We start from the raw sequence: 17445 nt of genomic DNA on the forward strand, positions 1-17445 counted from the left end.
CACCAATTGTGTGGTCCACTGTCAATTCAGTAAAACTCACGCACTAAATGGAACAACGGCAGAACCATCACAATTTTCTTTGGATGCACCGTAAACGTTTTTAAACTTTTACGTTTACGCTGGACGTCTGTTCTCGGTGCCTAAATAGATGTTGCTTCTCAGTTTAGCACAAACCGGAGGGAACTTGGCCTTGATCCCACTGCTCTGACATCGATGTTACGTGATATTCGATATGGAATATTTTTTTTTTTTTTTTATTTTTTTTTATCCCTTTATGGGCAGCTAGGGCCGAGGGTGGTGGCTAGCGGGTTTCATACATCCTTGACCTGACGGACAAAGCTATGGTGCCTTGAACACAGGCAACGCAGATCCAAGGCCATCATTGAAATGATAAGTTCTGCGTTTGAGATGTACTTCTCCCGGTTGCCAGACGAATACCTGTAATTATTACTTGTTGCTTTGTATGTATGAATCTAATGTTCAGTCCTTGGTGGTGTATGCGTGGAAGGTGTGGTTTTTAGCGTTCGAGTCCAGGAGCATATCTGTCTGGGTTAGCGGGGGCGTTTACTAATTGTGTAATAGTGTGATCGCCAAAGGCTCGAGCATTTGAATGCTAGCGTGTCTCTAACTTTGCGTGCATAAATTCGATTTTAAATTCGTGTGGCCATTCGCATATTCACGTGTATTCTTGAACGATCGCGCGCGGACCGTGAATATGATAATTAATTTTTAGTGTATGGTAGAGGAACGTGTTGTCTGGCGAATATGAGCATCTTTTTTGATTGGTCCAACTGAAGGCATGAGTCGAGAGTAGAGAATTCCGAACGTAACCGGTCTATGATCGCGCGAGTGGTGGGTCAGTGCTTGCGACCGCGGTTGTAAAGTTATAGGTGCTGAAAAGTTCACCTAAGTAAGGGGGTGTTTTAATGATGGCGAAATTGCGAGCGTAGGTGTGTGTGAATGATTGAAATTGTAATGTAAGTTCGCGTTTTGACCAGGTTTGTGTTATCGCGAAAGTTAGGGGCGTTTGGGTGTTTTGGATGTGAGTATATATGAGAGAATATGCAATTGATTGTGTTAGTGAGTGTGAGTATGAACCTAACTTAAGATATAGTAATAAAAGGAAAAATAACATGCCGAATGTTTCTTTTTTAGGTCACTAACCGTGCATTGCAGAATGCCCAAAAACTCTGAACTAGGCCTCGTCGAGTCCAGTCTGTCCGTCTCGTCCTGTCGTGTCTGGGGTTTCCAGGTTGCATGCATTCACCAGATGAGACTAGCTTATGTCAGTTTACTTGTGCACTGGTTTCGTGGAATCGAGGCGATCCTCGAAATGATAGATCCTACGAGTGAATGCACTTGGCCCAGTCACCTGTCAAGCATTTGTGTATTTGTTTGTGTTGAGATATATGTGGAGCCTGTAAATAATATTTTAATACGAATATTATTGTATTTGTTAAAATAAGAAACGTGTACTACTTGCAGTTTGTTGATCGTTCCTACTTATCTGATTCCATCGAGTATGAGAATACATCTCCATTGTTCCAAAACCTGGCGACGTCTGATGGCAGAGAAGAATCATTGTTGGCAGCAATGTTGCTCTTCTTGGATGTATGAGCTCGAAAAGGTCATCACAAGAATATAACGCATGAGACCGAAAATAAATAAAAATAAAATAAAAAGAAGAGTTAGTATTGTTATTGAGTATTAATAATGTGCCGATTTTTTTCGAGAGTTGTCCTACTGGAGCTGTAGAGCTAATTGATTCAATTAAGGCATGACCTAGACTTCTGGAATCGAGGATAGAGACTTCAGGACGTGAACGACTCATGAATGCGCGAGAGCGGGGGACTGTAGGTGCACGCTTAAGACTACATTTGAGTGATTACAAGTGCTGAGACGTTCATATTATCACCGAGATGTTATAATGTCTGGAAGAGCGCGAGTATAGGTTGCGTGGATGGTCGCGAAGGGCTCAAGCATTTTTATATTTGTTTGTCACGTGTATGTGACTTTGTGTGTATACATTCGATTTTTATGTAGTTTAGTGAATATGAGCATTATATTTTTGATTGGTCCACCTGACGTCATTGGACTTATGCTACTAGGGCCTAGAATAGGGGATTCCGGACGAAACCGATTCATGATAGTGCGAACACGGGCATTTGGAGGTTCATTCTCGAGACCGGGATTGTTAATTTATAAGTGCTAAACCATTCACTTAGTCACCGGGGTGTTATACTTTTTACGAGATCGTGAGTGTGGTCGTGCGTGGATGATCGCGAAGGACTCGAGCGTTTGTATGTGGACGTTTTTGTCGCGTGTGCTAGTATGTAACTTCGCGTGGGCACATTATTTTTGTAAGCGTGTGGCCATTCGCATGTTCGCGTATTCTTCAATGACCGCGCGTGGGCGTCTTATCTAGTTTTTATTTCTATTGGTCCAACTAAAGGCATGAATTTGGGCTGCTAGGATCAAGGGCGGAGACTTCCGGACGTAACCGATTCATGATTACGCGAGCTTAGGTTCTTAGGTTCCAACGTTCACCTAATCAATCGGGATGTTTGAATATTGGCGAGAACGCGGGCGTTCGTATTTGTGACCAGGTTTGTGTTATCGTGTAGGCTACGTTTGTACGTTTGGAATAAGAGATTGATAGTGTATATGAGAGAATAAGAAATTTGCTTGCAGAGAGAATTGGGCCCTAAACCCATATTGTATATTATTTGACCATGGCAGTGGATAATAAAGGTCGCCAAGTTAAGTACTAAAATTGATCACAATGTAACTTAACTAAAAAGAAAATATTCGTATCCCAAGTTTCTGTGATGTAATCACTGTAATACTGCTTTGGTGGAAAAGCCCCCGGACCACATCAAGGTACAGTATCATGCCGAGGGATATTCGATATGGAATATTGTTTGTTTAAGAACCATTCATAAACGCAGAAAAAAGGAAATAATCTAAAATACCTTTCCCCTTAGGGCACATTGCAACTTGTTGTCAGTTTTATTACTCCCGCTCAACTAGTACGTCTCAAATTCATTTTCAGTTTTTATCACGCTAATTCATGTTGCATTACGCTCCATCCTAACTGTTAATATTCGACATCGTTTAAGAACGGCCCCTTGGTTATATCTTTAGAGCAGACTATCCAATGCAAAATAGGAATGACAAGATTTTATTGGACTTTTTGCACCTTGTGACACATTGTTATATTTGTTATACATGCCAAGAATACCAAATAATATGATGTGATGGCCGGAAGATTAGAGAAGAATGCTCAGCTAGTTGCTATAGTGGTATCTAAAGAAAGGTTTAAGCGCATCCTCATGTTTAGCAAATGGTCTTAAATTTAGGATTTTGTGGATGTGTAGATTGAAACCTTCAAAACAGTAAAATTAGACTATTAGAATTAAAATCAAATTCGTATGTTTTAATATTTTTTTTTAAATTAGAGCAACAATATCAAAAAAACAAGAGTAAAGTAGGTTTTTTTCAAGCATCCAGTTTTTTTTCAAGAAAGGTTTCAGTATTTTTGAAAAAAATGTTGGCAACGCTGCTTACATATTTCATCACGAAGGTGACACCCAGAATAGGGTGTTGGTCACTTCGCTTCGTTTTCACCGTAAAGTGATACCCGTAATAAGGGCCAGTTGCACCGTACGCGATGCTACTGCAGGGATAGCGAAATGATATTTGGCTGTGATGCTATATTTATAGGGAAATATTGTCATTACCTTTGACAAAAAAGTTATTATTGTTTCGAAGAGTATATTATATTAAACAGAATTGTGCGGCAAAGTAGAACAAGTATCTTCCCCACATTTGCTGTATACGTGCTTGATTAATTTTAACAAAAATAAGACAGCAACCAAACCATAATCTAAAACATCCATGATATGGAAAACGGTGCCCTTCATCAATATACTGGACTCAAGATACAAAATATTGCAGACATAAAATAAATTAGCAAGAATCTATTTTCATTAATAGCAACACTGTTCGGAAGATTTCGGCAGGGTAATTTTTTTTTTTATTTGAGGCAAATTTGTTTTACATTTCTAGAATGAGCTGCCTCTAGACTAGCACACAACAATTGTACACCAGTACTAAAAACTACAATTATTAGTGCACTAATTCTCAGTTGAACCTCAAACCTTTTACATTTCTTTAAGGTTGAATGCACCGAAAAACCACCACCCCTGAAAACGAAAAAAGCAGTACCCCTGCACATCGCTTAGAAAATTCACGAATCTAGCGCGCCCAGTAGTATTCTAACGCTGCCGCTAATACAACGATCGACCACCCGAGGTCCCCTCAGCTGAACCTTAACGGTGGATTGTTAGTTTGGGCTGAATCAGAGTATGAAAAAAAAACACAAAGCAAAAAAGGCCCATAAGCCGTCACTCCTCGATGCACCACTATCGAGACGTAATGCAATAACCATCTTATCCTTTAAAACAGATGCACGAAATATGTGAATGTTTGCAATACCGCCAAACCCATCAGCCTAGAGAAATAAATTTCGAAGCGAACATTGTCGAGTCAACCTTGCTTCCTTGACCTGAGTTAAGGCACATGTCGACAGGTTATCGTAAAGTTGTTAATTAACAAATACAAACCAGCAACAAGATCCACTAATATACTAAAATTTAATGAAAGCTAATTTAAAATATATATTTGGGGTTTTGTATTTTTTTCACGGAAGAATAAATTACAAAAGCCGTTATCGGACAACCTGTCTTGTAAATTAATTTTATACAATCAGAGAGCGCTGCGGAATAATTTTAATAAAAACCATTTTTTTTTATTATTTATTGTAATTATGGAATTAGTTTTACACAAGGGATGCATGTTCGCATCCATGTAGTGCAAATGTAGTTATTTCATTCAGTACAACAGAAGTTATTGGCGTTCACAAGCTGTCGCGTTTGTCACTATTTTGAAACGGATTCCTATATTAAAAGCATAAATTTATTCTACATTGATAAGTATGTCAAATTTTTGTTATGTCAAATTACCCGCATTACCAAACGATCGTTATATCAAATACGTATTGCATATTCTATTTGATTATATCAAATGTCCGTTATGCTAAAATACTCTTATGCCAAATGACCTTATACCTCTCCAAATAGACTTTTCTACGGCTCATATACGTATACGGCACATGACACAAACACTACATCACTAGCTGGTGGAAAATAATAAACAAAGACGGCAAAATCAAATGGGATTGTTTTCAACCAGGAAGCTGCAGAAGTCGATCGTGAACCGACAAATGGGCGAAACTAACAAATGTACACAAACAGAGATTTGATTAATATCTGAAAGAGGAATAAAAATACTTCATAAAAAATATAAAAACTCATTTATAAATATTTCACACTTCATGAAAATCAATAAAAAACAAAACGGCGGATCCGACTTTCAACTGTGAACAAAAAGCCAGACGGGTTACGCCTCTGCATTTCTAAGGTAGTGTATACCAAAGAGAATAGTGAAAGAGACGAAGAGTGAAAATCAGTCAAAACGGCAACACTCCCTTTATGATGATTTCAACACTAGAATTTTGGCAACCGCTTCTACAGGCAGCACTTTAAATGACTCCTATTATATTTTGAAAACAAACCGTATGTCGATCGATGGATTTGTTTATCAAACGATGTGCATTTCGAAACAAAGAGATGAAATAATTCTAAAGCTTATTTTTACTCATACATATACTCTAGAATGCACCTTACAATCACGATTGAGCTAAATTCTGACGAAAATTCAAATTTCTTTTTTGATAGAAGTACAATACTTATCTCCTCCAACTCAGGCATGAGTAATGTTTATTTACATTGCACGATTGGTCTGCTCAATAAGGTATTTTTGGCTTCACACTATTCGTCTCTTTCCCTATTCTCTTTGGTGTATACAGGCGAAATTGACAGAATCATTGTTTACAAGGTCCGTAAACAGAATCGCCCTAAACAAAAACCAAGTGCTTGTTACGCCCAGGGGGAATAACAAATTTTCCCCTCCAGCGAGCACGGCGAAAGCCACATTTGATTTTTGTTTTTTGGCGACACTGCTGGGCGAAATTGAGAGTCGTCAAAACAAGAGGGCGACTCAAAAATGGCCTAATCAACATTTCATAACAACACGGCGAAATAATCTGTTTTCAATTTTATCAACGAAAACGTTATTATATAAAACATTTTAGTTATGCTTCCGAAAACTAGTATTGTTTCAAAGAGTTTCAATACATTTGAAGGCGCAGTATGCAAACACTGTTAAAATACGATTTAATTTTCTGAACCGAATTTTCAAAGCTATTTTTCTCGATTCGATATCATTGCGACTTCGGCCCTTTGGTCGATTCATGATCGAAGTGTTCGTGAGACCGGGCGACAAGAACTCAATAGACCCAAGAATGACACTGTCAGATAATGAAAAAAAAACAAAACAAAAGCTCGAGCCGTTGAAATTTATTTTTGTTTGCTCTGTCATTTAACGTCTAATACTTTCACCGGTAAGTTTTATTCGTTCTACGTCTCAGATTGTAGCTTGTTACAGAGATTGATGTTTCAGATAATGTTCGCTTGTAATGCTTTGTTTCGCACAGTTTACCGCAAACCTATTCCTGCAAAAACGCCCAATCGCTACTTTTGGGGATGGATCAACATGATGTTCAACCGGGTAGACAAAGACCGCCTCAAGATGGTAGGACCGGATCGGCTTTGTGCCGAATGGTTACTACGTAATGGTGCCAAAGCTAAATTCGTTAATGTACCGCAAATGCAGATCAACTATAACCTGCTACCGAGCGATACGGTTCCCGTCCTAATAGAAGAGCTAGACGGCACGGAATCGGGGATAATGCATATCGGTTTTGATCATTTGAAAGGTTTGACACGCTTGAGAAAAGTCAAATTGCACAAATGCGTATACCTTGAGGATCAAGCTTTGGCAAAGCTGAAATTCGTAGCAGACACACTAGAAGAGCTGGAGGTCTCAAGCTGTAAAAACATAACCGATGCTGGGCTACTGCATCTGAAGGATTTGAAGAAATTGAAACAGCTGGCAACGTACGACTTACCGTATGTAAAAGATATACAAGTTGTGGAAAGCTCCCTGAAACAGGCGCTGCCGGGTTGTAGAATGGATCTAAAATCCTAATTGTACTAGTCAATTATATATTTAAATATGAGTATCAAAACTCTTCAAATTGTTTCGGAAGTCTGCTATTTATTGTTACGCGACCCTATGACAATTTGAAAAGAGGAATTGGAATGGAATGGCCACTAACGGCCCCACGGGAACCTCTCCGGAATGTCCGTTCCGGGGCCAAATGACCAAATGGTTCCAAAACCGCGAGATACAGTCTACTGCTGCAATTCCAAGAATTTTGATACCCATATTGCTAGTATTTCATTAAAATTCACAAACAGTATCCCAACACTGGAACAAGCTTCTGGAAATCCAAAATCCCGGGAACCGAATGAAGTAACCCTATTCATTTTTACCAAGTCTAAAAGTTGATCAGTTCCTGAATCCAAAACACTAAAAAGTAACAAAATCGGTTAAAAATTACCTTAGTTATTGGCATTTCAGTTTTGTGGGTACCCGGATACCCACGTCGGCCTGTTACGTAGTAAAACAAATTTCAGGAACCCCTCCTCACTCCCCCTCTTACTATATCAACAATGTTATTAACCCAAAAGCTTAACTTAGTGAAGTTCTAAGATGTCACAAAGTTTCAATTTCCAGCTATGGATAAAACATGGGAATTTCATTAATTGACACCTAAAAAGGTACCCGGGTACCGCGTCGGACACGCAACTGTTAAACGGGAATAGAAATGCTTGACCTTGAGAAAATAGTTGCCGAATTTCATGTAAAAAAATTATGCAAAGGCCAATAAAATGCTGAAACCAAACGAATCAGGAATGTGAATATATTGGCTAAAAAGGACCGATCCCCGTATTGAGTTCAGGTTCACTCTGGCAATCAGAATAATACATACAAATGCATGTGTACTTACCGGCTACCGTTCATAGGTATTTATTGTAAGAACTAAATATGAGTTTAAAACAAACGATTCGATAATCTATGGCGCTTTAGGTTTCTGGTATTGCTGCAGCTGCAAATTGCCGATCGTCGTGGTTGAAGTCAGTACCCCGGGCGCTACCGAGCTTAGATGTTGCTGCGGTACAATATTAACTTTCCGTACGGTTATGTTACGATTTAGAATCGCCGGTTTCCTGCTGGTCAACTGGGACAGCGAGTTGGTCTTAATGAGAATGGTGTTCGTACCCGGGGCCCCCGGGGCTAGATGCGAACCAGTGCTGGTTGTACCTCGAATCGTCACCGTTGTCGGCGACGCCGGTATCGTCGAAACAGGAGCACTTGTGCCGATGGGACGAATTTGCGTTTCTCCTACGCGAACAAAGTTTTTCATTGTGGTTGTTTTGTTGGGGTCTACGTTGATAATTATAGGTTGGAACTTTTGCTGATGTTGAAGTCCTGAAGTTGAAGGGACACCGCCTGATTTAACGACGGTACTATTCAAAATTTCCACCTTTCCACCGGATATAATCTGAGAGATATTCTTCGGAACGGCTGTGGAAATTGCTGGAGATACTCTTTTGGTCAGAGGGTTCGAAAGAACCACTTTGGCATATTTGACTCCGGTTGGTGTTGAGTTCGCTGGTTTAGCAGCGGTGACCGTCGAAAGAATGTTAGCTGGTACTTGCTTTATGTTGTTCTTGTTGATGACAACAACTTTGTTCGGTTTCATTGACGGCTGGAGTGTGATTACTCGATTAAGAGGTTCAGTTTTGAACACAGGGTTACTGGTTATTGCAGGTGATATAGTTACGATGTTTGGCGGAGCTCTAGACATCTCCACAGACTTTTGTGGAGAACCATCCTGAATGTTTCCTTCATTGTCAGCAAATACAATAGGTATATCAAAGATATTCGTGTTGGATAGATCTGGAGTGGGAGGAGACTTCGTGGTCTTGAAGAAGGAATTCGTGGTGGATGTAGGTGTCCCGGAAACGCCTGCAGTGCTGCGCACTATAGTAAATTTGGTTGGACTGAAAGACTGTTGTTGTGGCGATATTTGTGTTGTTGGCGTCGTCGCCAACGGACTTTGAGTTGCTCCTGGTGGCTTGGGGATGACAGACACGACTGGTTTTGGTGAAGATTTCAGCGTGAAAAACTTTTGTGTAGATCCAGACGGTTTGAGTTGAATGAATTGGTTCGCTGGAATTACTTTGATGTTGGTGGATGTTGCAGGCGACGGAGGCGTTTGCTGGGTCGAACCTTCTCGTTTAATCATTGGTAGTACAATCGGAGAACTAGCTATGCCAGATACCATTTGCGGCGTTGTAGTGCTGCGAATCTCCAAATTATTACCACTGTTCGTTGAAATTTGATAACTGGTTAGCGGCGGTGGAGTCCTCTTCGCATTCAATTCCTTTGTCTGTAACGTGAATTAGTTGATGAATTACCAATATAGCTGTGAAAAATAGTATATTACCTTATCCGTGTCGGGAAGAATACTTTGAACAGCCGCGTCAATGGCTTGCTGGTTTTGTTGTAGCAATAACTTTTCCGCACGTGTCGGTTTTGTTGGCTTAGTAGGTTTTCTCGTTTGTTGCCTACTGACTCGTGCAGTTTTCGACGGATCTGCTTGCTCCGTTGATTGGCTCATTCTTCGCTTACGAGTGAACGCTGGCGTTCCGCTGTTGGCTACATCATGGGAAAGTGGCTGCGGTGGAGGAGCAACAGCAGGCCCTCCGGTAGCTGCCAAATTCGTGCTATTGTTTGACAAAAGCACGTTGGTTTTTTGCCCATTAGGGTCTTTAATGGTTTGCTTCGGGCGAGGGGGATCCAACAAGCTGTTTGTTGCAAACTCAGCTACCTCGTCCATTACCATATTGTCCACCATTGATTGCGTCACTCCTTCGATTTTGCGCTTCGACTTACATACGCGCAAGCAATCGTCGGCTGATCCAACTACTACCAGAGATGTCTGTGCAATCATCTTTTCACGTAGAAATTCGATTTCCTCTTGACTGTAAGAAATTGGAAGTTTTATAATGAAAAATAGATACAATCGAAGAAATGCTGGCAACGCTTACCTGGTCCTAGCAGATACCTGTCCAATCACGAACAGCACGGGTGCCGTAATGTCCGTGATGTGATCATCAGGAGCGCCTCTGGGACCGTTAACAGTGTTGTAAGCGAAACCCAAGCAAACAATGCAGCTGACCGTCTCCACTAAGCCGATTTGGATAGCCAATGCGGCTCCAGCGTTAAAGCCCACCAAAATGATGGGCCGGTTTGGAGCTTCCTGGCGGACATCCTGTATCTTGGTTCGTGTTACCGCAACCATTTGTTCAGAAACGTTCTGGACCGTATGTTTTGCAAGAGCCGCTCCCTGTGGTGGCATCGTTATAGGTATAACGGATGCCATAGTGGAAAACAAGGAATACCACTTTTGCAACCGTGTGCTCGGTGACGTCATATTTGGTCCCGAGGGAACAACCACAATAAACGGTTGTCCTGGAAGCTTCCTGTTCTTGTGAGCCACAATTGGTTCCCATGGCTTTTTAAGAACTGGTCCCAATAACTCCTGGTTAATATTCAAAGGCCTTCCAAACACCATCTTATCGACCAAATTGGGCAACTTAGATTTCAGCGTTTGAAGAATATCGACATAAGCGGATAGGTAGCTTGGAGGAAGGCTTTCCATTAGCAATCCATGAAGCCACTGTGTAAGACGGGGATCCCAAGAAACACCTGCCAAAGCTTGACGTAGACGACCGACAGATTTATCGATAACCATGCGCCGGTGCACCGGCTCGTGCTGTTTGTCTGCTATGGTCAATCTTGCTAGTCGGTCCATATCCAGTAATTTGGTAACTTTGCTGAACAAACGAATCTGTTGAACTGACCACCCGAGTCTGAAAATAAACAATTCGTGAATTTAATGTTCTGATAGAAACAAAAAACACTAACTTGTTAATTTTATCCTCCCAATCAACATCCTCCGAATTGAGATTGCGAACCAGTTTGGTTATATTTTCGCTTTCCAGCATCGCAACCTTGGCGTTTTCCTCATTGTATGATGGAATCGGCGGGTTATACGATTCCTCAAGATCAATGCGTTCATCGTGCGAGTGAGTGTGGCAAGATGGACACTGCGGTGGCCTGTGCACCATCAGTGTCCTTGTCGAGGCCGTCTGGCTGCTTTCCATTGGACGAACGTCTCGCGAATAACTGTGTTCCATTGTTTGCTGTTGGGAAAAACGTTGATTCAAATATCACAATATTCTAATTGGAATAGCGCCAAATTGTGGTTAGGTTCATATTTTAATAACAAATTCTACTCGGAAAAAAATCTAGAAATTACCAGAAAGACGTATATAAAAGACGAACTAACCTTATCCGTTCCAGATGCTTATCGTGTTTATTTCCCTCTTCTGGAAGAGGGAAACTATTGATTGCAGCTGGTGCACTTTCGCGTAATTGGGATCAATAACATTTGGATAAAAACAATTTTTTCGTGTAAGGTAACGAATCTAAAGAAAATTTAAGGAATTTTTTACGCAACGTGACCTTTTCGACGTCTTCTAAGATTTTATGCTGCCGTCTATGTACAGCGCTGATGAAATACCGAGAAAATGAAAAACGCATTACAGAAAAGCGTCATCTTTTGACATCTCTCCATCTTTTTTTTCCTTCTCAAATACAGTGCTGCTAGAAATGTGAAAATGCCGTATCTGGCATAAATCAATTTGACGCGTATACGCAGAAAGATTTCAAGAGTAGGGTAGTCAACCTAATCTGAACCCAAACACAAATATTTGTATTTGCTAAACACCCGCAAAGTTTCAACTTTGTTAATTAATTTTCTCTTTTACTGCCAATTCTTCTACATTCGTTTGGTTTGATGAAGTCCAAGATTCGACATGTTGTTTACTTTCTGAGTAACGACGCTAAATCCCTCTGGATAAAGACTCGACACGTCTATCGTTTGTTTACCATTTATCTGTCAGTGTCATTCCAATCGAGTACGAGACCTGTCAACGGCCCTCGTTCCAGAAGGATTCCAAGCGATTTTCTTCGGATTGAGTGCTTTTGACAGGTCTGTTGCTCGATTGGAATGACACTTACAGATGAATAATAAGAATAAGATAGAGATGGCGAGTCTTTATCCAGAGGGATTCAGCGTCTTTATTTCTGAGGTATGGGTGATTTTGATCAATTGAAGCGTATACGCAGAAAGATTTCAAAAGTAGGGTAACCAACCTAATCTAAACCCCCGCAAAGTTTAAACTTTATTCATTAATTTTCTCTTTTACTGCCAGGAACTACATTTGTTTGGTTTGATGAAGGCAGTTCTAAAGGCCAAGATATGTTGTTTACTCACAGTGACATAATTTCATATTCTTACACCTCTAGTGTATATGTTTAATATTATTTCATATTTCATTTTATGCAAACCAAAACTAACAAAAATGTGAAATGTATTCCTGCTGAAGTGACCAAAGTAAGAATTGCTCAAAATTATTTAGTAGTTTGCTGCACGATGCCGATCAGTCAGCAGATACATTTTAAGATCTTGCCAATTTAACTGGTTTGGTGAAACGAATAGGGATCTTTAATTTGGAAAAATTGTGCCAGTTTTTCATATGTATTGGTAGCGGGTGTCCTTACGAGTACACTCATATCATTCTTAAACCTTAATGATTATTTTATGATTTTTAAATTTAAAAAAACCAAATTAAATTCATCCAGCAAACTGACAGTTTTCCTACTAAATGACGTATCTGCAAATATCTCGTTCGCCTCATTGTTAACCGGGACAGAACCCCACACAGCATGATCTGGTACTTTGTCAATCCGCTAGCAGCCTGCCATCACTCAAAAAAAAGTAAACGTTATGCCTATTGATTTTACACATAGATTTTTGCAATTAACGGAGGCATATAGACACTATTTGCTGGCACATAAACCTAATGTGTGTATTTACAAGAAATATTAATCTTACATTCACATTTCATAACTATTGGGCACATAAAACCCCATTCTATAACAATATGCACATATAACTTATGTGTGTTCATACATAGTTTATACAGTTGACACATAGAAGATATGTGTGCGCGAGATAACAATAGCATTTCTTCTTCATATGAATTTTAAGCGGTTTGAAGCAAATAGAATTAACGTTTGGATTTTTTTCAGTGATCCCAAGTTTCATCTGCAAACTATGGTAGATCTGATAAGGCAACCTATAGAGTCGTGCAAGTCGCATGGGTTTGGATGTGTTATTGTCCTAAAAGGAAACAAACTAAAAAATGTTTTTTTCAATAGTTTCGGGTCAAAAAATTTAAAAAGACCTGAGATATTAACTCACGGTACTAATCTGCATCAGAATATGCCTTAACCCGCACACCCCTAAAGATCCCTATTGTCCGGGGAATTTGGGTAAAATCAAAACTCCGCTGCAGTTTTCTCAAATTAAAGTAGGCTCCACTTTTCGAAAGTCGTATATTTACGCTTCAACTGTAGGTACAAATTTAAATTAGGGAAATTCATTTTAGTATAACAAAACTTAGAATTTAAGGCGCCTTACTCTTGGCCTTATCTCCAAACTTCGCAATTATTTATTTAAATTAAATAAACACGACCAAATCAAGCACGTTTTATTTTCTACTGCTATTCAATCTGACAGTTCTTCCTTTATGCTGTGCCTGACAAACAGACCGACAGGGTTGCCGAACCTTCGGCTCCGCCAACACGAATCTAACCGGATGTATGCAGTAGATTCGAATTTGTCGGTCCCCGGAACTGACGGAGAAAGCAGTGCCGTGTACTCGTATGCAGAATAGGGTGGGACAAAAATTACATTCCAGCTCCGAGCAACTTTTTAGGTACCATTTGGGTCCTAGAACAACTGTGCAAATTCTTAGCTCGATCCCTGAAACTATATTTTTGCGCCCGCTGTTTAAAGTTTACATGGATTTTATATGGGAAAATGAACTTTCACGGAACAATTCCTCCAGGAACCGCCCATTGCTTCCTGAAAATAAACCGTTAAGTGGCTTTTATAGGAAATTTAACAAAGAAACAAAGTCTCGAAAACCACGAAATGATCTGACGCTTGAGAAAAAAAAGTTATTAAGCTGAAACCGAATGATGCTCTGACGATTGATAAAATATTCATTTTTTCTAGCACCACTGCTGTTGGTTGTCCAGTTATTTGAAATTTTGTTTTGATCTTATCCAAATGTGTCTAAATCAATTATCTGTATTGTTTGGCTACCCCGCAAGAGTTTTGAGGGATAAATTGAGGCTTCTTTTGCACATAATTAGAGAAAGTTAAAAATTTTGTATGTAATTTGATAGTCAGCAGCAGTGATGCTATGAAAAGTGAAATTTTCATCGATCTTGAAGGCATCAATCGGTGTTTTCTTAATAACTTTTTTCACAAGCGTCAGATCGTTTTGCAGTCTTCTAAACTTTGTTTCTTTAACAAATTTCCTATAAAAACCACATAACGATTTATTTTTAGGAGATAACGGGCGACTCTTGGATGAATTATTTTGCAAAAGCCGATTTTCCCATACGAAATTCCATGTAAACTTTAAACCGTAGGCGCAAAAATATAGATTCACCGATCGAGCTTAAAATTTGCAGAGTTGTTCTGGGAGCTAAATGGGACCCAAAAAGTTACTCGGAGCAAAATTTTATTTTTTTCATACAACCATGTCCCACTCTAATGCAGAATCATCGTGGCGAGACATCAGTTTAGAATTCCATAAAATTAAATTTTCGCATAGCCTACATGATCAGTTTTCACTTACGGAAAAATATTAAAAATGAAATCGTTGATGTTTCCGCGATCTAGATCCAATGATGATCTCGATAGCATAGCCGACGGTTGACGGCAATTAAAATATTTTGCGTATTTAAAGTACGAAGGCGCTGTACTTAAAATCGTTTCAACGTGGGCAACTAAAGCGCATCTTGTATACATGTTAGAGAATCAACTTGCGCATCATCTATACCAGTTGCGCTTTAGTTCCGCTCGCTGAAAATAGGAGAAAAATCGAAAGGCGCAAATTCACTGTTTTGATTTTCAACTGCAACCAGAATACTCACTAGACTGGTTCAATTTTTCACTTTTAGCTCAACCAGGCTTTTCTGATTCCTTTTATGGTCCTTAGTAATTGTGCAAATTTTGGTACCGATTGGTTGTGTCTACAGACCCTCCAAAAATTTCAAAGTTTATATGGAAGTTTGTATGGAAAATCGGTTAACATTGAAAATAAATTCTTAAAAAATCGCCTCATCATTCAATTAATCAGCACACTATATATTTCTAAAGGTAATCTTCTACTGAACACATTCGTGGAACATTAAAAGGTTATGAAAATTTCCTGAGAAAAGTTATTAACTAAAGAAGCAGCATGACTTCAAAACAAGTGGATTTTATTAGTAACCATAGCAACCCTGTTTGAATAGCTGCATCTGCCATACGCGAGCGGTGGGTGGCAAGTCTAGTTTACACTGGTATAACGATGTAGCTATTAGCCTTATGTTTTCATTTGTAAGTATCGCCCTTTGCACAAAAAAGCGTTGAAATATTTGACTATTCAATGAACAATGCCCGAATAGAAATGTACAGTAACAAAACCTTGATTTTCACTGTGACAGTACAGTATTTTTACAATAATTTACAGTAAGTTTTAGTGTTATGCTACAATACAAAAACAATAAACTTTAACGTTTTTATAGTAAATTTCAATGTAAAATAGACTTTTACAGTGAAAAAGGGGGGTGGTTATGTATCTTAACATTAAAAAAATCAGTTTTTCTCCATACATTTTTTTCTCGAAAACAGTAAAATTTAATGTGAATGCACTGTATTAGTTTTTTGCTGAACAGTGAAATTTATTGTTACATGAAATTTTATTGTAAATCTACTGTGAGAACTTGGCATCGAACAATGTTGAAACAGTAATAACTAAAATATTTATTATTTTATGATTGTTTGTAGGGTAAATGCTATTGTAAAATTCTATCCGGGTGACCAACACATTGAAAAACTCTAGAAAGAGAACTGCGGAGACTCCATTTTGAATCGATTGGATTCGCGTTTAGCTGTCAAAAAACGAATTCAATCGAACATTGCCTATTCTTATAACATTGGACGTGTTGCCATACAATGCTGGGGTATACGTTGCCAAATATGCTGTTTTTCTCTCCGCTGTTCTCTTACTACACTGAGAAAAGAATTATAGTATCTACGACCAGACTTTTCTGGTTATTTCAACCATTCGCCAAAATAGTAGTACTGACCATAAGATCGGTAAAGCCACACTTCTATATTGTATAAAATACTAGAAAAAATGACTACCGCTGAACTATGCTCTTGGTATTCATGACGTTTCGACTATTGTCACTGCAACAATATTTAACATCTCAAAAATGACCATGGAATATTGGCGATTTGCGGCAAAGCCAAAATTAGTCGTGCGACACCTATGATTCAGCTCATGAACTGGCAAAGTGATACAGTTTGCTTTTTTTCACCCGTAAGTGAGTCGTAGCTTACAACAAAATCTTCATTATCTTCTCGGAAAAAGCTTACCACTGCCAAAATATGAATGAAACGAGTAAGAAATTTAGTTTTATTTGCAATTATTCTGAAATTGTAGCCATTTGCAACTATTTCACTCATACATTTCTTCGAAATGTAATCGGGGTATTATTGTGGTTATAAAAAATCGTTCCATAAATAAAGTTCCAACTCGAAACCGAGACCCAATCAGTACCAATGTCAAACTCCTTCATATTTTGAACTACGTAGGAGATTCAGTGAAGGCTATCGGAGAGAAGGATCGGCTGTGCATGATACAAAGCTGACACTTTCCTATTAGCCGGATATATTCTTTCCTCGCCTGATCTGGAGAGTTTCATGAATTTACACCATCTCATGAAGGTTTAGCTTAACTTAGGACGAACGGGAAATGCTGTTGCGGCGGCTACGGTGCTCAACAAATTACATTTCGAAACAGCGCGCATATAGCTCTACGAATAATATTAGAAACCACTATGTTTTACACTCTTTTCGCAAGATGTTTACTCATCATCTTATAAAATGATGGTTTTCCTTCATTTTCATAAACAATTATCAACAATTTGATCGGTAATTTGGTGTTTAAAAGTCGTTTTTTACCAATGTTTACAGAAAATATATGCACTATGACAGCACAGAATCAAATCAGTAACACTTTCCTTCCTGCGCTATCTACGAGCGGTTTCAACGTAGAATCGCCAATTATTAAATACCTTGTATGGTGATTCAGACTATTCTATTGTCAGTTTTGAAATGGCAATTATTGTTGGAATGACCATTTAAAAGTAAAA

The 17445-nt window shown here is 39.0% G+C and overlaps 2 protein-coding genes across 2 annotated transcripts; one reads left to right on the forward strand and one right to left on the reverse strand.

Moving 5' to 3' along the window:
- Positions 1–6370: 6370 nt before the first annotated feature.
- On the forward strand, positions 6371–7460 carry LOC131684230 (ATP synthase subunit s, mitochondrial). The gene is made up of 2 exons (XM_058966922.1): positions 6371–6523; positions 6583–7460. The coding sequence occupies exon 2, from the start codon at positions 6586–6588 to the stop codon at positions 7168–7170; it is 585 nt and encodes a 194-aa protein (XP_058822905.1). The 5' UTR covers positions 6371–6523; positions 6583–6585; the 3' UTR covers positions 7171–7460.
- A 566-nt stretch (positions 7461–8026) lies between these two features.
- Positions 8027–11737, reverse strand: LOC131684217 (KAT8 regulatory NSL complex subunit 3). The gene is made up of 5 exons (XM_058966901.1): positions 11447–11737; positions 11023–11300; positions 10143–10967; positions 9539–10076; positions 8027–9481 (listed from the first exon to the last, which is right to left on the reverse strand). Exons 2-5 carry the CDS (start codon positions 11292–11294, stop codon positions 8102–8104), a joined length of 3015 nt encoding a protein of 1004 aa, XP_058822884.1. The 5' UTR covers positions 11295–11300; positions 11447–11737; the 3' UTR covers positions 8027–8101.
- Between the last annotated feature and the right edge of the window lie 5708 nt (positions 11738–17445).

Source organism: Topomyia yanbarensis, chromosome 2 (assembly GCF_030247195.1).
Source record: "Topomyia yanbarensis strain Yona2022 chromosome 2, ASM3024719v1, whole genome shotgun sequence".
In the NCBI taxonomy this organism is placed as follows: domain Eukaryota; kingdom Metazoa; phylum Arthropoda; class Insecta; order Diptera; family Culicidae; genus Topomyia; species Topomyia yanbarensis.